The 26,163-nt window shown below is 43.8% G+C and overlaps 1 protein-coding gene across 1 annotated transcript in view; it reads left to right on the forward strand.

Moving 5' to 3' along the window:
• CFAP61 (cilia and flagella associated protein 61) overlaps window positions 1-26,163 on the forward strand; it is a 236,047-nt gene that overhangs the window by 56,216 nt on the left and 153,668 nt on the right. Inside the window, exons 8-12 of the mRNA XM_068986759.1 lie at window positions 5,951-6,042; window positions 12,194-12,265; window positions 13,126-13,304; window positions 14,948-14,987; window positions 18,970-19,109. Of these exons, the coding sequence (XP_068842860.1) occupies window positions 5,951-6,042; window positions 12,194-12,265; window positions 13,126-13,304; window positions 14,948-14,987; window positions 18,970-19,109 (523 nt within the window). The remainder of the gene's footprint in view (window positions 1-5,950; window positions 6,043-12,193; window positions 12,266-13,125; window positions 13,305-14,947; window positions 14,988-18,969; window positions 19,110-26,163) is intronic.

Raw genomic sequence — 26,163 nt, forward strand, 5'->3', positions numbered from 1 at the left:
CAGCAACCAGGTGGATGGTGGAACCGTCTTGCCAGATGGAAATAAAAAGCATGAATGAATCATCTGATGGAGACGCTGTGACTTCTGATTTGGACAAGTTCAGTCTGGCCTTCCGGGAAAGCCCTTAAGTGGATATAGAGCATCCAGGCAGCAACAGGTGCTTCTGAGGTTAGATGGAAACATGACCTCCCAAAGGACGTTCTCACCCTAACCCTTGGAACGAGTAGATGCTGCCTTCATTTTGGTAAAAGGTCTTCCTCAATGTGATGAAGGATCTGGAGATGAGATTTATCCTGAAAGAGGGAGCCTGACCCTGCTGCTAACACCTTGACTTCTGCCCAGAGATACTGATTTTGGATTTCTGGCATCCAGAACTCTGGAAGAATACATTTCTGTTGTTTTAAGCCACCACGTGAGTGGGCATTTGTCACAGCAGCCACAGGAAACTAACACAGTTACAAAGAAGACCAAAGGGCTGGAGGCAAAGCAAGGAAGGAAACAGGTCAGGAAGTAAGGACACCCTCACACTTCAGCAGTCCATGAACGCGTTGTCTGCTCACCATCTCCGTCTTCTTACTGTCTTGAGGCTGCTTCTTATCCTTTAGATCTCAGTTTACACGTCCAGTGGGCTTCCCTGGTGGCTCAGATAGTAAAGAGTCTGCCTGCAATGCTGGAGACCTGGGTTCGACTCCTGGGTCAGGAAGATTCCCCCGGAGAAGGAAATTGCAACCCACTCCAGTATTCTTGCCTGGAGAATCCCATGGATAGAGGAGCCTGGTGGGCTACCAGTCCACGGGGTCACAAACAGTCGGACACAGCTGAGACACTAACACCTTCTCTTTCGCTTTACATACACGATAGGACACTTGACTGCTCAGACTGAAGCAGCTCCCAGGCCCTTGTTTTCTACACACCATCTAGCAGATCTTAGTATTTCTTCTTCTCTTTCTGACTTTACTTGGAAGGGCAAGTTAGTCTCATTCACTGCTGAATCTTCAACATCCAGTTTGTTAATGTGCACCAGGTGATAGGTATAAAACATAAATTTTTAAATGAATGACTGCATAAATAAGTGAACAATGTACTTTGTTCGTACCTCTGCTTTAGCAACTTCATACTGCAAGGTAGTTAGGAGTGTATGTGGGGGGCTGTGAGTGTCTGCATGCACACCCACCTCCCCTGATCACTTGTGAGTCTCTTAGAGTGAGGACTACCTCTGTCTGGTTTTCTGGTGCCACTGGGTACCTCATGTGACTGCAACTCCTCGTTCTCCACTCAACTTCAGTTGAATGAATGTTTTAACTTGAACCTTTAATTTTTCCTCTTCTTAAAGGTGAGGGCTTAAATTCATTTGTCAGTCTTTTCTGAAATCAGCCATAATATTAAAATACTAAACAAAATAACTGTTTTGTAATATTCTGAAATGAAATTACTCTTATAATTAGACATTTTTGGGGAGATCTTAATTGAGTTAATGCATGAAACTCTCCTCCTTTAAAAAGTTAGGATAATGCAGTTAGAGTTGAATTCCCTTGGATCAATGTCCCAGCCTGGTTCTCCCTCTCAATTCCCAGAAATGGCCATTGTTAAAACATTAGTAGGCATCCATCCAGACTTCTTTTTATGCTTTTATATGAAGTCCACGTGTTCATCGGGAAAAATTCTACCATTTCGTGGCAGTGTTTTTTTTTTTACATAAATGGCACCTTTTGGGTTTACGAAGTTCTGAAATTTGCTTCTTCACTCAGCTCTTTGAGATCTAATAATGTCGATAAGCTTAGGTCTGGGATGCCCCTGTTATCTTCTGGATAGGATTTCACTCTATGAAATGTGCCACACTTGTCCTCAGATGGACGCAAATTGTTTCCACTATTTCATATAACAAACCGTGCTGCAGTAGGTATTCTCGCGCACATCGCCTTGGGCCCCTTGTGAGCATTTCCACAGGCTATGTTCCCAGAACTGCTCTTGCTGGCTTGGAAATATACCAAGCGTGGCCACAACGGTGGCCTTCCTCCCGAGCCTCTCCTAGTTCTCCAGGACTTAGTATTGTCAGCACGTTTAAACTTTTGCCAGTATGATAGCTGTGAAAGGAGATATTATTGTTTAAACTTCATTTCTCTAACTGTTACTGAGGTTGGACACGTTTTATGTGTTTATTGGTCACTTGCATCTCCTGTCCATTCATTTTCTTTGCCTGTTGGTTTTTTCCTCTTCCCCTAGACTTCAGTTCTTGATCTATTATGTGTGTCGCAAATATTTTCTCTGTGTATCTACTTATTTAAGAAAAACTTTAGGGTTCTTTTGATAAAACTTTTAAATTGTGATGGGGTCAAGTATGTCAATATTTTTCTTTTATGACTTCTGCCTTCTACATTTAAAAGGAAAGATTTGTCCACCCCTAAAATAATAGAGAGATTCTATTTTCTTCTCATAATTTAAAAGTATTAAAAAAACTTTAAGCTGTTGATTTATCTTTGAATGATCTTTGTGTATTATATGAAATAGGGACCCAAATTAATTCTTTTCCCATTTGATTAGCACTGTTTATTGTATTGTTTATTCTTCTGCACCAATGCTACCTTTACTGTGTATGAATGTTTAGGCTCTTTTTTGGATTCAATTCTGTTCTGTTCCTGCTCCTGATAACCTGCAGTTTTAATAACTATGGCTTTATAATATGTCTTAATATTCAGTAGAAAATTTGGACTCTTTGTTCTTATTCCTTAAAATTTTGTTGACTAACTCTCTTCCATTACTCTTTTAGAATCACTTTATTTCATTTCACAAAAAAGAAAAATCTTGTAGGATTTTTGATTATTATTTTTTTAAGTTAAAAACCACTAAATCATATACTGTTACTTTTCCCCAAAGCCTTCAAAGTGTATTATTTAGCTTTCCCTATGTATTTTCCCTGTTAGATAAAGGACTTCCCTGAGCGCTCAGTTGTTAAAGAATCCACCTACAATTCAGGAGACCCTGATTTGATTCCTGGGTCGGGAAGATCCACTGGAGAAGGGATAGGCTATGCACTCCAGTATTCTTGGGCTTTCCTTGGGGCTCAGCTGGTGAAGACTCCACCTGCAATGCAGGAGGCCTGGGTTCAATCCCTGGCTTGGGAAGATACCGTGGAGAAGGGAAAGGCTACCCACTTCAGTGTTCTGGCCTGGAGAATTCTATGGACTGTGTAATCCATGGGGTCACAAAGAGTCAGACACGACGAAGCTACTTTCACGTATTTTTCCTGTTAGATAAAGAGCAGGGCAGAACCAGGTCTGGTGGGACCTCAGGTTTATATAATTTGGGAAGTTTCTTTAAGAAAAAGAATACAAAGTTAGGAATGCAATAGTGGGTGCTGTCCCTTGGGATGATAATGTGATGTTTTATTCATATCATGGTAACCCCTCCTCAGATAGCCCCTTCTCAGTCTCACTCAGAGAGAAAGTGCCAGCAAACGGTGCCTTCCCTCCCACTAGAATAAGGCCCTGGTTCGTGACTTCCAAGCTACTTAGGTGATGTAAGCAAATAGAATAACAATTAAATTGCAGCCTCAGTAGTGTTTCTAGCTACGTGTCATATAAAACCACTGCCTGACTTTCCCCGGGACAGCACCTCACGTCTGAGGATCTCAGGGCACATTCAGAACATTAACTAATTAAACCCCACAAAACCCCAGAGACACGGGAAGGAGAGACGTGACCTCACCTCGCCCAGTTCTGAAATGCAGCCACCTCTGGGGACGAGCACAGCAGCTGCTTCAGAATAAGCAGCAGCACCCATGACACTTTAGCCCAGACAATTAGTCGTTGTCATTGGTAATTGTCTTGTGAGCATTAGCCTGTCAGACAGTGAGAGCTCCAGGATTAATTGTTGACTGCGAATCTAATCCAGTCTCTGAAATTTCTGGCTTTTTAGTAATTTTGTCCTAATTAAAATGGGCTTCCCTGGTGGCTCAGGTAGTAAAGAGTCCTCCTGCAATGCAGATACAGGTTTGATTCGTGGGTGGGGAAGATACCCTGGAGAAGGGAATAGCAGCCCACTCCAGTATTTTTGCCTGGAGAATCCCATGATAGGGGAGCTTGGTGGGCTACAGTCCATGGGGTTGCAAAGAGTCAGACACAACTGAGTGACTAAACAACAACAACCAATATGTATGTGTGTGTGTGTGTGTGTGAGAAAGTGAAAGTTGCTCAGTCGTGTCTGATTCTTTGCAACCCCGTGGACTGTATAGTCCATGGAATTCTCTAGGGAAGAATACTGGAGTGGGCAGCCCCAGCCGCTACTTTTAAGGGGTGTGTTGGCTGGGCAGCAGGTGAGGGAAATCTCTGGGCTCTGGAAAAGCTTTAGTACTCATTTGCGTGCTTGTTACATGGGAGCCGATACACATAGAGATTCATGTGCACTCTACTGCACACAAGCTGTATCACTACAACAAGCTAAATTCACCTAAATAGCTCTCTACTCTTGCCAGCCTGAGAATGCTGGAAACACTGTACAGACGACTGGAAAGTTCTGCAGGGAGCAGGATGTTTCCAGGTGCTAGGAACACACTAGGGTTCATTGTCCCCAAAGCATCTTTCTTCAGAGCAGAGATTCTGAGTCCCTTGTCCTCTCTCGTGTCACTTGCTCTCCACATAGAAAGAAGAGCTTCTTGCTCTGCCGGGGTGACATTCTCTCATGGTAACTTCAACATCACATGCTTCTTCATCTCTCCCCTTCCACCTCTCTGGGCATCTGACTTTTCTCTTACTTAGAATTTCATTCCATTTCATTCGTCTGTGTCTTTGCCCGAAGCAGTGTATAGGGTGTGAGCCAGTGCATATGCGGGGTCTAGAGGTAATCTTTAGGGCCCGTTGACTCTGGCTGAGTGTGAGGGGGAGCACAGAGAGGGTCGCAGCCTCTGGCCCCATCCTGTCTGCTGTGATGCTTAGAAACGGGAAGATGGGGCAGCAGGGCACGCCGGCAGCCCAGTGTCTGGGGCCTCCTGCAGGCCTAGGGTCCCTCCTGTGTCTGTGTGGACAGTTCTTGGGAGAGGCAGCCCCCAGGCAGAGCATCCTAGGGCTGGAAGGAGCTGAGGCCCAGAGGCTGCAAGCAGGGGTCAGGGCTGAGGTGCCTCCGTGGAGCAGACACAGAGGGAGCAAGAGAGGATGGGGTGTGGGGGCGGGGGAAGGGGGAGAGACAGTGGAAGAGGAGAGATGCAGGGGGTGAAGGGCTGGGGTTGGGGACAGAAAGACGGGAAGAGAGACAGGAATAAAGAAAAGAGCAGGAGGACGAAGGAAAGGAGGGGGAATAGCTTTTTAGACACATGGGAAAACTTCTTTTCTTCTCTATTTTTTGGTGAATGCTACAAACACGTGAACACTGCATACATGAACACCACCCTGATTATTGACTTTCCACAACATATTAAAGTGATAACGTAAGCTCAGCTCTAGTTCTTGCTTAGAAAGTATAAACGTGAGTGTCCTGGCTGCTTTCAGATGCCTGTTCACAGTATTTCCATGTAGAGAGAAAGCAGCCCTGGGCTCATTTGTGTCCTGAGAGCACGGACACGCCTGACTGCGGTCTAATTCCCCACTCTGTCTTAAAATCATCTGAAAGCCTGCCATCCAAGAGGGTGATAAGCTCAAAGGGGCTCCCATGAAAGAGTCACGGAGCTCAGTCACTGGCAGCCCATCAGGCCCACCCTGGCCTCAGTTTATCCCCGCAGCTCCTGCAGGACCGGGTACCACTGGACCCCATCGTGTGAATGTGGCATGGAGAACTCAAGAGTCCAGGTGGGCTGCACAGACCCTGTCCTCCCCCACCCTCCTCGCAGTGCTGCCCCAGCAATTGGAGCCTTCAGATGTGCTGCAGTTTAGGAACACACGACCACGCTGCCACCAGTGTCTTCCGCTCTGTGGACATCGATCATATCTTTTCTGTCCTTCTGTCACTTTTTCTCCTAAAGACTCCAAGCTCGAGAACAGCGGCGAGGAATCCCAGAAAATAGTCAAGGAGCCGCAGGAAGCTGTGTCGCTGGAGACCAGGGAGAGCATCCAGGTAAAGGAGATGATCCGCCCATCCGGAGCCCGAGGAGGGCCTGGGGCTGCTGCACCGTCAGGTCAGGCATGCTCCTGGTGCTGGAGTGACTCCTGAGCGGGGAAAGGCCTCCCTGGGGAGGCCTGCTGGGGACCAAGGCAAGGGCGAAACAGTCTGCGTGTTCATAAGACATCAGAACATTGCAACATCTTCAAGAGTTCAGCTCACGGTGGAATCCCATCCCTTCTCCACCTGCCTCCTCACTCTTCCCTGGTTTCAGGATGCTGATGTGGATAAAGCCAGTAGAAAATGCACCTTGTCCACAGACTCCAGTGAGGCAGTGTCTTCTCCCTGCCTGACTGGGCCCCTTAGGCTGTAGGAGCACCCGCTGCAGCTCCCTGGCCTGCCTTCAGCAGGATCCCTCTCCACCTCACCCCCACCGCCTGCTCTACCAGTGCTGCTGCCCTGACCATTTGTTCAGTCGCCAAGTCCTGTCTGACTCCTTGTGACCCCATGGACTGCAGCATGCCAGACTTCCCTGTCCCTCACCATCTCCTGGAGTTTGCCCAAGTTCATGTTCGTTGCATCGGTGATGCCATCCAGCCATTTCATCCTCTGTCGCCCTCTTCTCCTTCTGCCTCTTCCCAGCATTGGGGTCTTTTCCAATGAGTCGGCTCTTTGCTTCAGGTGGCCAAAGTTTTGGAGCTTCGGTTTCCACGTCAGTCCTTCCAATGAGTATTCAGGCTTGATTTCTTTTAAGATTGACTGGCTTGATCTCCTTGCAGTCCAAGGGACCCTCGAGAGTCTACAGGGGAGCAAACCCCACACTGAAGGAGGCACAATCAGCCATGTCATACAGGACATAGGATTTGGGGATGGGCCGGGGATCCAGCCATCATTCTAGCTCTACCACCCTCTGACCACTGATGATTCCTAGAAATAGAAACACCCATATAGACTGGGCTCTGGGTCCTCACCTGCTCCTGCAGGACCTCAGGGCAAGTCCCTGGGTCCTCTATAACAAGCCTCACCAAAGAGGTGGGGAGCATGAACAGGCTTATCTCTGGCTACCATGAGCAGCCCAGCCCTGCCTCAGCACTGCGTGTGGCCAGGGTCCCAGCATGTGTTTCATGGCCCGGGCCCTTCTGCTTCTGGTCCTTCTGACTCTTCCGTCTGTGTGAGACCAGGATGGGGGCTAGTGCAGTGTCATTGCTTCCTGGACTCCAGCCCTCAACTCCCCCCTCCTTTTTTTTTCTCCTTTCCAATCTTGGACAAAATAAGATTCCCCCTGCCCATCAGCTCATGTGAAGAAGATCTTGGAAAGAAAAGGAGGTAGGGAGGACCTTTATCTCAGCACTAGGCCACCTGGCTCACCCTGCCTTCAAAGTCTCTATGAAAAATGCCTTCCTGTACCACAGACCACAATAGGACCCAACCTGTAGCTGGGTGGTGTTGTGTTTTGAAGACTGATTTTGTCTCTGCACAGAGGTTGGACACACATAACTGCTGAACTCTCTGTTAGGGACTGAGGATGCTCATGGGGCTAAAACACAGCCTCAGCCTTCAGGAGATGGTACTCCATGGGAAGAAGAAAGCCTGCTAGTTCAGGACGTGGAAATGAGGGTGAAAAACCACCCAGGAGAGGGACCCTGAGGGACCCCTGAAGCTTTTAAAGAAGGTTGTATGGCATGGACTATAGTGTGGGAGAGGAAGCTGATGAATGGAAGTGATAAAAAGAACTTAGTAAGAGGTCTTTCTGCTTCTGGCAAAGATGGAGCTAGAGACTAGATTTATTTCCCTGCCTGAAAAAACATTGCCAAAGTATATGAAGGAAGTTTTAAGACTCATCAGGTAACAAACGAGAGTGACGCTTAAGAGGTGGGAAACAACTCTGTTGAGCCCTCTGACTGTGCTGGCCTCCTGCCTTGAGAGAGTTCCTGGCCATAGCACAGGGCAGGAGGAATGTATGTGTGCATGCGTGCTGAGTTGCTTCAGTCGTGTCCAACTCTTTGTGACCCTATGGACTGCAGACTGCCAGGCTTCTCGAAATTAAAAAAAAGGAAAGAAAGAAAGTTACAAATCAAATTCAGAAAGTTATATCTAATAAGCCTACAAAGAGGTAAAGTGGAATTATAAAAATATACAATGAATCCAAGAGACAGCAAAGAAATTTTTTTTTCCCCTCTTAGTGTGGCAGTTTATTTTTTTAATATAAATTTATTTATTTTAATTGGAGGTTAATTACTTTACAATATTATATTGGTTTTGCCGTACATCAACATGAATCCGCCACAGGTATACGTGATACTGGATGCTTGGGGCTGGTGCACTGAGAAATTTTTATAAGAAAAGAAAGAGGGAATAAAGAACAGATATGACAAATAGAAAACAAACAGCAAGATGATGGACTTAATCCTACACATATTAATAATTGCATTAAATGTAAATGGTCTTTTTGTTGTTGTATATATCCCAATTAAAGAACACGTAAAGCAGATATAGATTCAGTTAAAAAGCAAGACAGTTATATGTGGGTCACAAAAATGCACTTTGAGTAGACAGAATAGGTTCAAATGAAAAGCATTCATGTAGACACACCATGGTAACACTGATCAAAAGAAAACTAGAGTAGCTTCATTCATTTCAGACAAAGTGGATTTCAGAGGAGGGAATGTTACCAGGAACAACGAAAGTCAAGAGGACATAACAGTCTTAAGTATTTATGTACCTAATCATAGAACTTCACAAAACATGAAACAAAAACTGATAGAACTGCAAAGACAAATGAATAAATAAGCAACTATATTTGACAACTTCAGTATCCCTCCCTTGATCATAGATAGAACAAGTAGACAGAAAATTAATAGGAGTGTGGCAGATTTTAAGGAAACTATTGACAATTAGACCTAATTTGCACTTAATAGAACACGCTACTGGAGAAGGCAGTGGCACCCCACTCCAGTACTCTTGCCTGGAAAATCCAATGGACGAAGGAGCCTGGAAGGCTGCAGTCCATGGGGTCACGAAGAGTCGGACATGACTGAACGACTTCACTTTCACTTTTCACTTTCATGAATTGGAGAAGGAAATGGCAACCCACTCCAGTGCTCTTGCCTGGAGAATCCCAGGGACGGGGGAGCCTGACGGGCTGCCATCTATGGGGTCGCACAGAGTCGGACACGACTGAAGCGACTTAGCAGCAGCAGAACACTCTATCCAATTTGACCCAGTTTGCACTTAATAGAGCACACAACCCAGTAGATACATCCTCCCACATCCATGTGGAATATTTACCAAGTTAGATCATATTCCAAGCTAGAAAATAAGTCTCAAGATATTTAAAGGATTCAAGTCATCTAAAGTATGATCTTTCTCAACAGACAACATTATAGGAAAATAAAACTTCAGATCAATAGCTCTCATGAACATTGATGGAAAAATTCAAATAGAAATCTTATATTGAATCTGTGTATTAAAAGGACAATACATCATGACCAAGTAGGGTTTATTCTGGGTTACAAGGTTAGAAATACAATTGTAAGGAGATCAGTGAAAGTAGTTCACCATATTAACATTCTAACAAGGATTACCTGTATGATTATCTCTTAAATATTGGAAAAGTATTTGAAAATTCACATTCATTCCTCAGAAAACTAGGAATAGAAGTTCTTCAATTTGATAGAGATTATTTTTGAAAAGCATGTGGCTAGCGTCCTGCTTAATGGTAAAAGACTGAATGCTTTTCCACCAACGTCAGAAACAAGAATGTCTGTTCTCACCACTTCTATTCATAATTATTCTGGAGGTTCAAGCTGGTGAAAAAAGACAAGAAAATACTTTTAAAAGCATCTAGATTGGAAAGGAAGGATTAAAACTGTCTTCAATTTGCGGATAACATAGTCATCTAGCAGAGAAGGCAGTGGCACGCCACTCCAGTACTCTTGCCTGGAAAATCCCATGGATGGAGGAGCCTGGTAGGCTGCAGTCCATGGGGTCGTGAAGAGTCGGACACAACTGAGCGACTTCACTTTCAGTTTTCACTTTCATGCATTGGAGAAGGAAATGGCAACCCACTCCAGTGCTCTTGCCTGGAGAACCCCAGGGACGGGGGAGCCTGGTGGGTTGCTGTCTATGGGGTTGCACAGAGTCGGACATGACTGAAGTGACTTAGCAGCAGCAGCATAGTCATCTAGAATCTATAAAACAGCCATAGAACTAATAAGTAATTTAATGAACTGCTAAATATATACAAAATTAATAGGCAAAGTTCAATTTTATCTATGCACAAGAATAATGAACAATGAGAAATTTAAATAAATACTATTTACAATAAAGCATGCTCAGTCGCCTCTGACTCTTTGCAGCCCCATGGACTGTACCCCGCCAAGCTCTTCTGCCCATGGAATTTTCTAGGCAAGAATACTGGAGTGGGTTGCTGTTTCCTTCTCCAGGAGATCTTCCTGACCCAGGGACTGAACCTGTGTCTCTTGGGTCTCCAGCGTCGGCAGGCAGATTCATTACCACTGCACTACGTAGAAGCCCACCAGTTACAGTAGATACATAAATGTGACAAAAGATGTTCAAAACCTGTATACTAAAAACTACAAAACATTTCTGAGAGAAATGAAGCAAGACCTAAATAGGTGGAGAAACATCCCCATACATAATTTTGAGGACTCGGTATTTTCAAGATGTCAGTTGATCAATGAAATCTCAGCCAAAACTAATTTTTGTTGTTGTTGTTCAGTCACTAAGTTGTGTTTGACTCTTTGTGACCCCATGTACTGTAGCACACCAGGCTTCCCTGTCCTTCACTATCTCCTGGAGTTTGTTCAAATTCATGTCCATTGAGTCAGTGATGCCACCCAACCATCTCATCCTCTGTTGTCCCTTTCTCCTCTTGCCCTCAATCTTTCCCAGCCTCGGGTCTTTTCCAATGAGCTGGCAGTTTGCATCAGGTGGCCAAAGTATTGGTGCTTCAGCATCAGTCCTTCTAGTGAATATTCAGGGTTGATTTCCTTTAGGATTGACTAGTTTGATCTCCTTGCAGTCCAAGGGACTCTCAAGAGTCTTCTTCAGCACAATTTGAAAGCATCAATTCTTTAGCACTCAGCCTTCTTTATGGTCCAACTCTTATATCCATACATGACTGTTGGAAAAACCATAGCTTTGACTGTATGGATCTTTGTTGGCAAAGTGATGTCTCTGCTTTTTAATATGCTATCTAGGTTTGTCATAGCTTTCCTTCAAAGGAGCAAGCATCTTTTAATTTCATGGTTGCAGTCAATGCCCTCAGTGATTTTGGAGCCCAAATGAAAACTAATTTCAAAATTCAGATGAAATTGAGAAGGACCTAGCACTGCCAAAGGAACTATGGAAAGGGAACAAGCTGTAGGACTAATGCCGCTGATTTCAAGATTTATTATAAGGTTCTTGTAACTGAGTTAGTGTGGTAATGATGTCAAGGTTAATAATAGATGAATCAAACAGAATAGATAATCCAGAAGTAGATTCAGCGTACAATCTACACCAACAAAGCAGATCATTGTTTTCCTATGGTTGGCAGAGTGGCCCTGGGTTGGGGGGAGAGGCATGTAGAAACACATCACTTTTTATTGCGAAGATATTTTTATGGGCACTACATAGGCTTCCCCAGTGGCTCAGTGGGTGAAGAAATCTGCCTGCAATGCGGGATACACAGGAAACACAGGTTCAGTCCCTGCCTTGGGAAAATCCCCTGGAGGAGGAAATGGCAACCCATTCCAGTATTCTTGCCTGAAACATCCCATGGACAGAGGAGCCTGGCAGGCTACAGTCCATAGTGTTGCAAAGTCAGACACGACTGAAGTGACTGAGCACACAGAGCAGCTAAAAACCCTAGTGCAGCTTTCAAAATACATAGAAAAATGAGAGTGAAGGAAGGATAAATATTAATAGCATCTGCAGAGAGTTGGGAGGTAACTGAGTATCTCTTCATCCACGTGTCCTGACTATATCCTCAATCAGACGAGGCAGGTGGTGCTCCTAGCTGCTTTGTGTGATAGAGGAAACTCACTCACTTTGTGAAAGTCACACGGCTGGTAAGCAGCGAGGCCAGGATTTGACCAGAACTCGGGCTCTGAACCACTGCAGGTATTGATTAATTCTCACGTCTTGTCTTTGTCATTTGCAGAGAAAAGGCACAGAAGCTGCAGTGGAGGAAGCTTTGTCACCAGTCACAAGTGAGAACACTGGTGAAGTGGAGGTAAGGCTTTCGAGGCCACTGGAGTGGTTGGTTCTCCCCCCACCCCCATGCAGCTCACTCTTCTCCACCTGCACCCCTATGCCCTGTCCTCCCCAGGCCTCCCGCCTCCCTCTCCCAGTTCAGAGTTGCCTCCTTAGGACCTGCTCTGCAGGTCGCCCTTGATAACCCTTATTCCACTGAGATTAGGCCTTTTATTCTGTCTCCCTCGCACAGCTCGGTCCTAGAAGTTACACTTTCTACTTTGATAATTTGCAACCATTTCAGTAGATAGAATTTTTCTCCTCTTCTCATTGTCTAGAGAAGAGGCTCCTGATTTTCTTTATAGGTTTTTAGTGCTAATAATGATTTTAACTTTTATTATACTGTACACACCAAGAGGCTTCCCTGGTAGCTCAGATGTTAAAAGAATCTGCCTGCCACGCAGGAGACCCAGGTTTGGTCCCTGGGTTGGGAAGATCCTCTGGAGAAGGGAATGGAGAATTCCTGAAGAATTCCATGGATCCAGGTGGACTACAGTCCATGGGGTCGCGAAGAGTTGGACATGACATAGTAACTGACACTTTTACTTTCAACGTTCCCTCAGTGATGCAGTTAAAACATGGAGCCTGTATCAAAGGCCAACCGAGACCATTCATTTTCTGACCTTCCCAGGAAAACTGGTTCCCAGCCTTACGAGTTTTGAAATCTCATTAAGAACATCTCCTTAAAGCCAGGCCTGGCTTGGGATGGTTTGTCTCAGGTGAGGCAGTCATATCTGTCCCAGGAACAGTGTTATGTAGAGATGAGGCAACCACTAGCCCATTAAGTTGCAGAGAATGAATGGGTTTCCCAGTTGGGTTTGTCCTCTCTTCTTGTTGCAGGACTCAGAAAAACTCAGTCAAGTGAGCAGTATGGTTTACATGGGTTACTACATCAGCCGTAGAAGCTCATTGTCCCTCTCTCTGCCTGAGGACACCAGCAGTTTCCGCCCCATCTACAAGGGCGCCTCCACTGCCTTCTGCATCCAGCTGTTTTTTATCGATGAGAAGTATGAAGCAAGGTAAGTCCCGATCCCCAGCTTGTCTGCCTTGGAAAGAGCTTCTCCTAGCCTTGCTGGCCCGATACTTTCATCTCACAGAGTCAGGGGTTTCCAAGCCTGGCTTCCCATCCTCATTTCTGGGGAGTTTTTTTTAAAACTACAGATTCCTAGGCCCCATTTCCAGACTCCAGCCCATGAAATTCCAGGCTGCCCAGGGTCTGTGAGATCATACCTTCCCAAGCCACGTGCTGCTCCACATTCTCTAGAGTTTGCATTCCAGGGAGACTTTGGGTTTAGTTGGTCTAGAATCTTTGAGTTGCAAGTGACAGAAAATCCAACTGAAACTGGCTTTGGAAACATGAACAAAAACTGCCATATAGAAGAAAGCGTAATCCACCGGAGGGACTGATTTTCGGTGTGGCTTGACCTGAGATTTGGATAACCCAATAACAAACCAAGCTTCTCTCTACGCTTTGGCTCTGCTGGTCCCATCTTCAGAGGAGCGTCCCCACCTGGGGCCACAAGTGGCCTCAGTGTTGCGCTACAGCCAGTGAGGAGGACAATGCGGTTTGGGCCCCCTCTCGAAGCTCCACTGGGCCTGGTTGGACTGTGTGCTCTTTCCTAAGCTGATGGCTGGGGCCAGTATATGAGGACAGCTTTGTCACTTTCCTCATGCTCCCCACTGACTCGGGGCTGGAGTGTCAATCTGAGATGGGGTTAATGGGACACCAAACAACAATCCAGGCTGGCTGCTGGAAGGAGGAGGCCTGGTGCTGGGCAGACACTCCCGTGTCCACTGCTTGCTGCCCCCTGAAGTCTGGATGTGGACCCCTGCCTTCCATACCTGAGAGTCCATAGCCTCTTTGGGGTGCCCACCCACTCCACATTCTGTCCTCAGAACAGTGCTGAAGAAGGAAGGATTGGCACATTTTCATAGACTGGAAGGTTCTGGAGTATCTTTGAGATGACCAAGAGTGCCACTGGCTACTCCCTTCTTAGAGGGTGTGTTTAATTACATCCCATTCTCCCAGCCTTGCTTAGAACCATGCTTTAACTTGGACTTTTTTTCCTCTTGAGTTTTCAATTTCTTTGAAATTGCAATTCAACTGAAAGATTAAAAGGGAAAACCTTTTTATTCTAATTATATTACAGACATCTAAAAAGCCTGTAAAAAACCCTCCTAGATCTGTTGCGTGTATTTATTTTGCCTTGCTCATGATAAGATAAGAAAAGTGCTTTTTGAATTTTCAAACAGAAATTCGATGACCCATTATGGTTCGCCTGCAAATAGGCATCTGCCGCTGGTCAGAAAATCTTTTGCATATAAAAAAGAAGAAGATCAGAGCAGCTTAGAATATACCCATGTCTCCCCACAGCTCCTCCAGAAAGGAAGGGAGGGATCCTGTTCACAAAAGGACTGTCTTGCTTTTTGAATGTGTAGACACTATTAATTGCCATAATAGTATCTTGAACATATGCAAATGCTTTATTACTGATTTGAAGCTTCTGACTTCTGCAGTTGATTACTGTTCAGCTCGACACACATTCTGAGTAGTGATTGGCTAATCCTTGCCTAAGGGGGTGAGAGCCATACATCTCTTGGAAGGTACATGGGTGCTGCATTTGCTTGGAGGTCAGTGACAGTTCTTATTGTCTGTTTACAGGTCATTGGACTTTATGAATTTTGTTTTCCATCTTTTCCGTGTAAGTACATGTTGAATTTTGAGTAATATAATTGGTTTTATGAGCTAGAAAAGTTATACAGAAGTGAGATACCATACTCATTATCCAAACATATCTGGTATGAATATTGAGGTGGGACCACTTCTCTGTTCTGAAAAAAAAAAAGTCAAATAATACATCATGAACTCTTCAAAGTAGGAAAAATTGTCATTCTCAATAATTTTTCAGTCATGCTGTTTTAATATTCTTTCAATGCATAACTTCTTTTAGAGAGTATTTCGCTAGTGTTTTATTATCAATAGAATCAAATCATGGACAGAATGCTGGTGGCATCTGAAAACGTCAGGAGTTACAGTGAAGTTAGTCTTTTGTATTTCTTTATAGTTTGGGTAGGCTCAAAGATTTCTGACACCAGTATACTGTGTTTCTGAGGGTAAGAAGGTGGGAACTTGAGGTTGGCCTTCTGGTTGGCATCACCTGTCACGTGGGAGCCACTTGACCCTCTACTGTTGGTTGGTGATGGCCCCAAGCAGACACCCAAGTGCAAACAAGATTCTCTGTCTCAGGGTGTCTGGGCTGCCACTTCCATTCTTGTTTCACGGTCATCAAGGGATAGAAATTCTGACCAACCTCTTGTTACCTTAATAGAGGGAAGAAAGTAGGGAAGGAAGACAATTTGGGTTCCTCCACTGGATTTTTATGGCTTTTTTCATGGCTGGCCTGTCAGTTAAGTCAGGTCAACAACCACACTTCTTCAGCCAGCTAATATAGGCAAGATGTCTGTTGTTTTATTTTTCCTTGATGCTCTTTATACTGAGGCTAAAAAACCAAGGAGGCTTTAATTCTGTTGCATGAAAGCTATGTGATCATAGATTATATCTCCTCGTTTTGTTAAGATCATGAAGCCTTGGTGCTGATGTTCTCCATGATCATTTTTTAAAATTAATTTTAAGGCATTTTGAAACTAGGAAACCTCTGTAGTGACCCTCAGAGAGGATTTGCAAAGCTGGCTTCCCTCAGAGATGCCCCAAAGTAAATTCACTAAGTTCACTTCATTGCTGTTTTAAAGTCCATGCAAAGACAGGTCTTTAGTATTATGACAAAATGGCTTTAAAACCATAGAAGACATGTTTACTTTTTATTTATTTATTTTTTGGCTCTTCCAGGCGGCATGTGGGATCTTAGTTCCCTCACCAGGGATCAAACCCTCACCCACTACAGTGGACCCCTATGGGATCTTGACCATTGGATAGCCAGGGAAGTCCTACATGTTTACTTTTTAATTATTTCAGGATCTGGGAGACAGGAGCAAAATATCATCATTACTTCATCCTTAATCCTTCCCATCCATGATGAAGTGACTCATTAATGTCTCCTCCTCCCAGAGGAAGCCCCCGGGATGTGGCACTCAGTCCTTTCTTTCAGCTAGAGTATTTCGACAACTTGACTCACAAGTTCCCCAGAAGGAGCTGTTATTTTGCTAGAAGGAGGATAAGGTCAGAGAGTGACTCACTCCTTTGAGTTGCACGCGTGTCCCCAGGGGCTTGGATTAGCTTAGGCAATGCCTTCACAGGGTTCAGCAGGAGGCGAGATCCCACAGGGACAAATTAGCTCTGGGAAGAGCAAGCTGCTCTGCAGGCGCCTGGCAGAGGTTCTCGGGGGATGTGCGGAGCAGAGACGGTCCACAGCAGCACTGTCCCACAGACACCAAGTTCCAAATGTTCCAGCAGATACATTATTGTTTTTTTTTTTTCTTTTTTTAAATTTAAATTTATTTATTTTTAATTGGAGGATAATTGCTTTACCGTATTGTGTTGGTTTCTGCCAAACGTCCACATGAACCAGCAATGGCTATATGTATGCCCCTCCCTTGTGAACCTCCCTCCCCACTCCCACTCCAGCCCCCTGCTCTATGTTGTCACAGAGCACCGGATTTGAGCTCCCTGAGTCATACAACAAATTTTCACTGGCTATCTAATTTTACATACAGTAATGTATATGTTTCAACGGTACTCTCTCAATTCATCCCACCCTCTCCTTCCCTTGCTGTGTCCACAAGTCTGACCTCTATGTATAGCAGACATATCATTAAGGAAAAAAAAAAAAAGACACAGATGACATCAACTTTAATAATGTATTTTACTCAATGTACTATGTCCAAAAGTATGAAAAATTATTAAGGAGATCTTGAACATCCCTTTTCTCAGTTTTTAAAATCTGATGTGTATTTTACACTTAGGGTACATTGCAGTACAAGTGCTAAATTGTCATCTGAAATCCTTGATCTGCTTTTAGATTTCCTAAAATTGATACTTGTCATCAGAACTCCTTGATATACTTTTAGATTTCCTAAGATTTATAGTTGAATGAATAGATTCATATACCCAGTTTTTCTAAACAGACATGTAACTTTTCCAATAACAATTGAGTTTTTATTTTATTATTTTTTCTTTACCATTGTTTTATTGAAGGGTATGGAATGTCGTTCCCTGTGCTATACTGTAAGACCTTGTTGCTTATCTATTTGATATGTAATAGTTTGTGTCTCAGAGAAGGCAATGGCACCCCACTCCAGTACTCTTGCCTCCCATGGATGGAGGAGCCATGGGGTCACTAAGAGCTGGACACGACTGAGCGACTTCACTTTCACTTTTCACTTTCATGCATTGGAGAAGGAAATGGCAACACACTCCAGTGTTCTTGCCTGGAGAATCCCAGGGACGGAGGAGCCTGGTGGGCTGCCGTCTAGGGGGTCGCACAGTCAGACACGACTGAAGCGACTTAGCAGCAGCAGCAGCAGTTTGTGTCTACTGACCCCGAACTCCTACTCCACACCTCCCTCACTCCCCCTCGCCTTTGCAATCATAAGCTTGTTTTCTATGTCTGTGAGTCTGTTTCTTTTTATAAATAAGTTCATTTGTATCATGTTTTTGATTCCACATCTATGTGATTATATGGTATTTGCCTTTCTCTGTCTGAATTACTTCAGTTAGTATGATAATATCTAGGTCTATCCATGTAGCTGCAAATGGGATTATTTCATTCTTTTTTTATGGCTGAGTAATATTCCATCATGTGTATGTGTGTGTGTGTATATATATATACACATATCTTCTTTCCCATTCATTTGTCGATGGACATTTAGGTTGCTTCCATGTCCTGGGTGCATGTACCTTTTTGAGGTGTAGTTTTCTCCAGGAGTGGGATTTCTGGGTCATACGGTAGTTCTATTTTTATTTTTTTGAGGAACCTTCATCCTGCTCTCCATAGTGGCTGGCTCAGCGTACATTCCCACCAACAATGTAGGAGGGTTCCCAAGTATCAATTTTGAAATTTAAATTTAGATTAATCAAAATGAAATAAAAGTAACAATTGGGTTCCCCGGTCACACTAGCCAGGTTCCAAACACTCGGTGGCCAGAAGCAGCTCCTGGCCAGCACGTTGGATTGTGCAGATACAGGTCAGGACACGCAAATCTCACTGCCCAGGTTAACCTGCCCTTAGATCTCCTCACCCAAGTAAGATCACATCCTGATAAAATATACAGACATGCATGCCTGGGTAATCACAGGACTTTGGAGCTGAAAAGGCCTGAAGCACCGCCCTCTCACCTCATAGAGGCAGGCACCACGACTGGCACAGCATCACTTGGTAAACCCAGGCCTTTGCCATGACAGTGCACTGCTTCATTCACTCCTGGATGCAAGTGAATTTGCAGACGCAAATGTCCTTAGTTTAAAACTCTACTTCCAAAAAAAACTGCTGTGTCAAATGGCTTCCATTGTTCACAATATTCTTTTATGTAAGTTTCAGTTGAACACCAGAAATTTTCTCCATATTCTTACAGTTGTTTATCTCCCTGAATTTTCTGATTATTTTCCAGATAATAGAAACGTTTAACTTGAATACCGTCTCCTTCACACATTTCACTCCTCTTTTCTTTGGTGTTTTGCAGCAGGAGTGTGTTTGGTGATTAATGATTTCTGGTTTCCAATCACACCAGGACAAGGACTTCTGCATCGTTTCTGTGCCGCATCTCACCCCTGAGTTTGTCCTCATCCAGAGCTTCGTGAAGGTGGTTCCCTTCAACAACTGCACCCTAGAGCAGGACCTGTACGTCTTCCATCGGGCAGGGTTGCTCAAGTAAGCGGATGCTCGGTGGGCCAAAAGACAGTCCATGAAGTTACGAAAGGAGCATGGAAAAGGAACTCCCTGCCATTTTAATTTAATAACTTATTTTTAAAATCGTCTTCTTGATGGAGGGCTTCATCAGGTGATTTTTACCAGTCTATTTAGGGAAAGAGTCATAGTGGCAAATTGCTAGTCCAGTCAGATATTAAAGCATAATCCAACTCTAAAATAATCAAAACAATGTCATTCGACCATTTCTATGGGTAGAGCAAGCTAACACAAGAAAGAGTCCCACCACAGACCCCGAGAGAGTAAAAATTGAATGTGTGTGTGTTTAAAGGTATATAGATGAATGTATATGATGGCATTTGTGTCACAATGGTGGGAAAAGAAAGAATTATTCTGTAAGTGATGGGATAAAACAAGAACAGAAATATTCTTCATATTCTCCAGTAAAATAAATTCCCACGTGATTGAAGAGTTCAGTGTAAATATTGCAATAGGTCCAAATTAGAAACTGTATCTACAGTACTAGGTTCCGGGAAAGATTCTGAGAATACAGCAGTGAGCAACCTACTGATGTGTCCCCTGTCCTTTCAAAGCTCATAAACACTCAAGTAAAAGTAAACCTGCAGCTGTGACGGGAATACCAGCCGTGGGTCTGTGGGACCACAGAGACGTGTCACTGGAAGAATCAACCCAGTCAGAGGAAGCCCACGGGGAGTGTGAGTGCAGACTGATCCTTACCATGTCTCAGGATGGGGAAGGTCTTTTTAGAACATGCAAGAAAAAAAACATCAAGATTTGTTTTTAATCTTATATATATAAGAGGCATTCTAGAAAAGTCCACAGGACTTTATTAACCTTATGTGCCTTTGGGAAGCAAGACAGGGATGTGGGGGTGTACATGGCAGTGTATTCTTTGCTTCTTATCTGTGGACTCTGTTTGATCTTTCATTAATAAATTTTATTTTCTAGAGCAGTTTTAGGGCCATAGCACCGTTTGTACCATCGATGAACCTATAGGGACTCACCATCATCAACCAGAGTCCACAGTTTACATGAAGGCTTGCTCATCAGTTACACCTTCTATCAGTTCAATTCAGTTCAGTCACTCTGTCATGTCTAACTCTTTGTGAACTCATGGACTGCAGCATGCCAGGCTTCTCTGTACATCACCAACTCCCAGAGCTTGCTCAAACTCATGTCCATCAGGTCGGTGATGCCATCCAACCACCTCATCCTCTGTTGTCCCCTTCTTCTCCTGCCTTCAGTCTTTCCTGACATTAGAGTATTTCCCAAGTCCTTCGCATCAGGTGGCCAAATTATTGGAGCTTCAGCTTTAGCATCAGCCCTTCCAATGAATATTCAGGACTGATTTAGGATGGACTGGTTGGATCTCCTTGCAGTCCAAGACTCTGAAGAGTCTTCTCCAACACCACAGTTCAATAGCATCAGTTCTTTGGCACTCAGCTTTCTTTATCGTCCAACTCTCATATCCATACATAACTATTGGAAAAACCATAGCTTTGACTAGACAGATCTTTGTTGGCAAAGTAATGTCTCTGCTTTTTAATATGCTATCTAGTTTGGTCATAGCTTTCCTTCCAAGGAGCAAGAGTCTTTTTATTTCATGGCTGCAGCCACCATCTGTGGTGATTTTGGAGCCCAGGAGAATAAAGTCTCACTGTTTCCATTGTTTTCCCATCTATTTGCCATGAAGTGATGGTACCAGATGCCATGATCTTTGTTTTCTGAATGTTGAGTTTTAAGCCAGCTTTTCACTCGCCTCTTTTACTTTCATCAAGAGGCTCTTCAGTTCCTCTTCGATTTCTGCCATAAGGGTGGTGTCATCTGCTTATCTAAGGTTATTGATATTTCCCCCAGCAATCTTGATTCCAGCTTGTGCTTCATCCAGCCCAGCATTTCACATGATGTACTCCGCACATAAGTTAAATAAGCAGGGTGACAATATACAGCCTTGACATACTCCTTTCCCAATTTGGAGCCAGTCCATTGTTCCATGTCCAGTTCTAACTGTTGCTTCTTGACCTTCATACAGATTTCTCAGGAGACAGGTAAGGTCGTCTAGTATTCCCATCTTTTTAATAATTTTTCAGTTTATTGTGATCCACACAGTGAAAGACTTTAGCATAGTCAATGAAGCAGAAGTATATATTTTCTGAAATTCTCTTGCTTTTTCTTTGATCCAACAGATGTTGGGAATCTGATCTCTGGTTCCTCTGCCTTTTCTAAATTCAGCTTGGACATCTGGAAGTTCATGGTTCACATACTGTTGAGGCCTGGTTGGAGAATTTTGAGCATTACGTTGCTAGCATGTGAGATGAGTGCAATTGTGTGGTAGTTTGAACATTCTTTGGGATTGGAATGAAAACTGACCTTTTCCAGTCCCGTGGCCACTGCTGATGGGTCTGGTCAAATGTGTAATGATGTGTCCTCCATTATAATTTCATATAGAGTAGTTTCTAAAACTCCTGTGTACTCCACCTATTCATCTCTCTCTGCTTCCCCACCATCTCTGTCAGCCATTGACCTTATCACCATTTCCATAGTTTTGTTCCCTGTAGCTCAAATGGTAAAGAATCTGCCTGCAATCCAGGAGATCAGGGTTTGATCCTTGAGTCCGGAAGATCCTCTGGAGAAGGGAATGGCAATCCACTCCAGTATTCTTGCCTGGAGAATTCCATGGACAGAGAAGCCTGGCAGGCTACAGTTCTTGGGGTCACAAAGCGTTGGACATGACTGAGCAACTAACACACACACAGAATGGCATAGCTGGAATCATACAGTGTCTGGCCTTTACAGATTAGCCTCTTTCATTTAGTAATTAGTATTTTCAAGTTCCTCCATGTCTTTTCATGGCTTGATAGCTCAATTCTTTTTAGCCCTGAATGGTATTCCTTTGTCTGGATGGACCACAGTTTATTTATCCTCTCACCTACTGAAAGACCACGTGGTTGCTTCCAAGTTTTGGCAACTATGAATAAGGCAGACTACAAAGGCAACTACAAATATTCGTGCGCAGGTTTTTGTGTGGACGTAAGTTTTTGACTCGTTTGGGTATAAACCAAGGAGCACAACCGTAGATTGTATGGTAAGAATATTGAGTTTTGTAAGAAACTACCCCCTTGTCTTCCAAAATCCTTCACCATTTTTGCATTCCTACCTGCAATAAATGCTTCTTCATGTCCTCACTGGTATCTGTCAGTGTTCTGAATTTTTGCCATTCTAATAGCTGTATCGTGGTATCTTGCTTTAATTTGCATTTCCATACTGATTTATGATGTTGAGCATCTTTTCATCTGCTGTCTGCAATCTGTGTATCTACTTTGGTGAGACGTCTGTTCATATCTTCTGCCCTTTTTAAGAGTGGGTTGTTTATTTCTGTGTGATTTTTTTTTAATTATAGGCATGCATTATGTACATAATAGAAACTGAAGTTACTGTTTGTATCACTGAGATTTTAAATTTTGTTATGACTCAAGTAAAACTTTTATTAGAATGTTCTTTACGCCCTTTGCATTCTTGCATAGAGCATATTGGTGACATTTTCTCATGACTTCCAGTGCTACTCATGAATAAACACACGGATGACAGCAGCCAGATGACATACAGTCAGGATTGGGCCCCGGGTCTGCCTGTGGTCATGACCTTGCTCTTAGTTGCTTAATTATTAAATTCATAGTCATGTTCCTTTCTTGTACACTTCCTTTTCTTACTATGAACACATATTTCTTTTATTAAAAATTAAGTTTAATTTTTCAAAACAATGAGACTTGCAACATACATCTGGAAATTAATCCCGGTGGCAGCAGGGCCCTAGATTTTCTCTGTAACCATTTGCAATGTCAGCTTCATGTTTGCTTTGTTCTAATCACTTACATATAAAGGTGCAGATTGTGTGCACCTGGGTTCTTTTCTGAAAAGTTAAAGACTCTCTAGCGGAAATAGTTTCCGTGTCCTTAGAAAATCATGATCTTTGTCACTGTTCCCCTCTGAGCCCTCTATGGGAACTTTCCTTTGTTGCTCTGAGTTTCACTGACAGCCCACCCACCGCTGCTCACCCAGTTCTCAGTGTGGCCAGTCTTGTGGCTCCTTTGCGCTTTTACTCTTGTTCCTGACTCCTTGCTGCTTGCGTGTGTTGGGGGGGAATGTCCCTCAAAACCCATGTGCGTGTCTCCAACGGGGATGTCTCCCTTGTGGCCATGGCAGTGGGTCATTGTTCTCTAGAGCAAACCTAGATCTTTAATTCTTTCAATTCTACCTGCGTTCCAGGTAGAGGAGGAAGATACAAAGGAAGGGGAGTGAGAGGATACAGACCGGGTAGTGATGAGGGTGAATGTGAGGGGCATGAGGCACGTGGGGGTGGAGGGCAGGAGGCAGCGGAGCAGCCACGTGGGCACAGCCCTCCACTGCCCTGCTTTTTGAGCTGTGGCTTTAAATACATCCGTGTTCTGCCATTTTTTGCTTCACTTCTCTTGACATCTGGGATGGATTATTCCTGCCCTTAAGTTTGGTTACTCTAAATTTCATGACCTCCTGTCCTCGGCTCCCACCGGATCGCCTTCCTCTTCCTTTGGGAAATTATATTTATGTCTGTCACCTGCCCTCTGGCCATGCTGCTGAGCACAGGGACAAATAGCAGTGTCACCTCTCTGTCAACAGATTCCACAAGGGGGCCCCTCTCATTTCATTTGTGGCTACTGGTCTTTGGGAGGACATTTCCCAGCATTTATGTTAGCTTTCATTTGGAATGTGCATAAACTGAACGCTTTTTAACACTCTCCTTCACCAAGTGATCTCAGGGATCCCTGCTTATATAACCTGCCTGTCCTTTACCGTTGTGTGTGTGAAAGTTGCTCAGTCATGTCTGACTCTTTGCGCCAGGCTCCTCTGTCCATGGAATTCTCCAGGCCAGAATACTGGAGTGGGTAGCCATTCCCTTCTCCAGGGGATCTTCCAGACCCAGGGATCAAACCCAGGTCTCCCTCATTGCAGGCGGATTTTTTACTATATGAGCACCATTGCATGGGCTTTTCTTCTTTATTCATGACCAGAGGACACGTTTGGATGAACCAACTGTTCATTCCATCTTCCTGCCCTTCCAAAGCATGTTTTTCTGAAATTTGCCTTTTTTTTTTTAAATTTGGGAGACTAGGTTTCAAACTTACTCATCCAACTGATATATATATATATATGTATGTATATACATACATATGTATCCAACTGATATATATATATATGTGCCAGAAATGATTTTCTATGAATAAACATTGACCTCTAAGTTGAATCATACTACTTATTGTCAACTTTGCTCAGCAAATAAAAATGCCCTTAAGTTGGCTTTTAAACGGTTCCTTCCCTCAGTGTTTTTGCTTTATATGCTTTTCCATGGGTGACTCACTCATGCCTGGTAGTCATCTTTTTCTAGCATGTCACCATTCTACCTGTTTCAGGCCCATGTTGTCACTGAAAGTGGTTTAGGGCTATCAGTCTTTCTGTGCTTTTAACCAGCTTCCTTGAATAGAAGCCAAGAGAAACTTTCTTTTGTAGTTATCATTTTGTTTTGGTTTAAACTGAAATGCTGACAGCTGTTGAATTATTTTATGTTTCTGTTACATAGATCACTCCTTTGAAGTGCAGAAAGATTCAAATTACTTTTTCTTCTTTCCATCATTTAGTTTTAATTCACTGGCATCAAAAAACCACCCTATATTCCACAAGACTGAGTGGCGACATACACATTGACTGCTAGGTGTCTATAACCATTCTTTCATTCAACTTGAAGTTGAAAAATTAACTGTTAAATCTTTTTCCTTCTACTTTTATGTATGATTTTTTATTTTGTTATGTATGCAGTCTGATTAAATGCTATAAAATCTGATCTTTGAGGCCAGAATCTGCCAAAAGCAGGAGAACAAAATCTCTTGTGAAACAAAACTTTCCAGATCCAAGAAGGGACCAGTGGACGAGGATGACATCATTTCCTCGTGGAGAGGTGACATTTCCGGAACATTTCCAAGTTCAGCAGAGGAGGGATGTGTGAGAGCAGAGTGACCTGGGGAGGTGAAGGGCCACAGGGAAGGGTTAGGAAACCAGGGGGCCCCATGTAGGACCCCCTTGGGAGAACTTGCTTCTTCTATGGCTGGAGGAAGCCCCATGAATGGGTGGACAACCATGGCTAAGCTCCTCTCTGATTCAAAGCAGCTCTAGAACCACGTGTGAGCCCTTGAGAAAACGCCTAAACTGTCTTGGCGTGAGCATGTGTTCACTTCTGGGAAGGTTGTGCAAGGTAACCAGCAGAACAGGTGGTGGGCTGGGGGCGTGGTCTCCTTCCTGGCTCTGTGCCTGGTTGTGGGACAGAGGAAGGGACCCAGCACAGAGCTGATAATGAAAGAACGATGATCCGAAACTCCTCATTCCAAACTTGTGGAGGGATACAAGTAGGAAAATCTGAACTAGATTTTGGCACAAGGTGGCCATGTCAGAACCATGTTCTTATTTTTCACTTAAAAATTGCTCATGCTGTTTCTATTATTCAGTTCAGTTCAGTCGCTCAGTCATGTCTGACTCTTTGCAGCCTCATGGACTGCAGCACACCAGGCTTCTCTGTCCATCACCAACTCCTGGAGCTTACTCAAACTCATGTCCATCGAATCGGTGATGCCATCCAACCATCTCATCTTCTGTCATCCCCTTCTCCCCCCATCTTCAATCTTTCCCAGCATCAGGGTCTTTTCCAATTAGTCAGTTTTTTACATCAGGTGGCCAAAGTATTGGAGTTTCAGCTTCAGCATCAGTCCTTCCAATGAATATTCAGGACTGATTTCCTTTAGGATGGACCGGGTGGATTTCCTTGCAATCCTAGGGACTCTCAAGAGTCTTCTCCAACACCACAGTTCAAAAGCATTAGTTCTTTGGCACTCAACTTTCTTTATAGTCCAACTCTCACATCCATGCATGACTACTGGAAAAACCATAGCTTTGGCTAGACAGACTTTGGTGGCAAAGTAATGGCTTTGCTTTTTAATATGCTGTCTAACTT

Source organism: Capricornis sumatraensis, chromosome 15 (genome assembly GCF_032405125.1).
Source record: "Capricornis sumatraensis isolate serow.1 chromosome 15, serow.2, whole genome shotgun sequence".
NCBI classification, from domain to species: domain Eukaryota; kingdom Metazoa; phylum Chordata; class Mammalia; order Artiodactyla; family Bovidae; genus Capricornis; species Capricornis sumatraensis.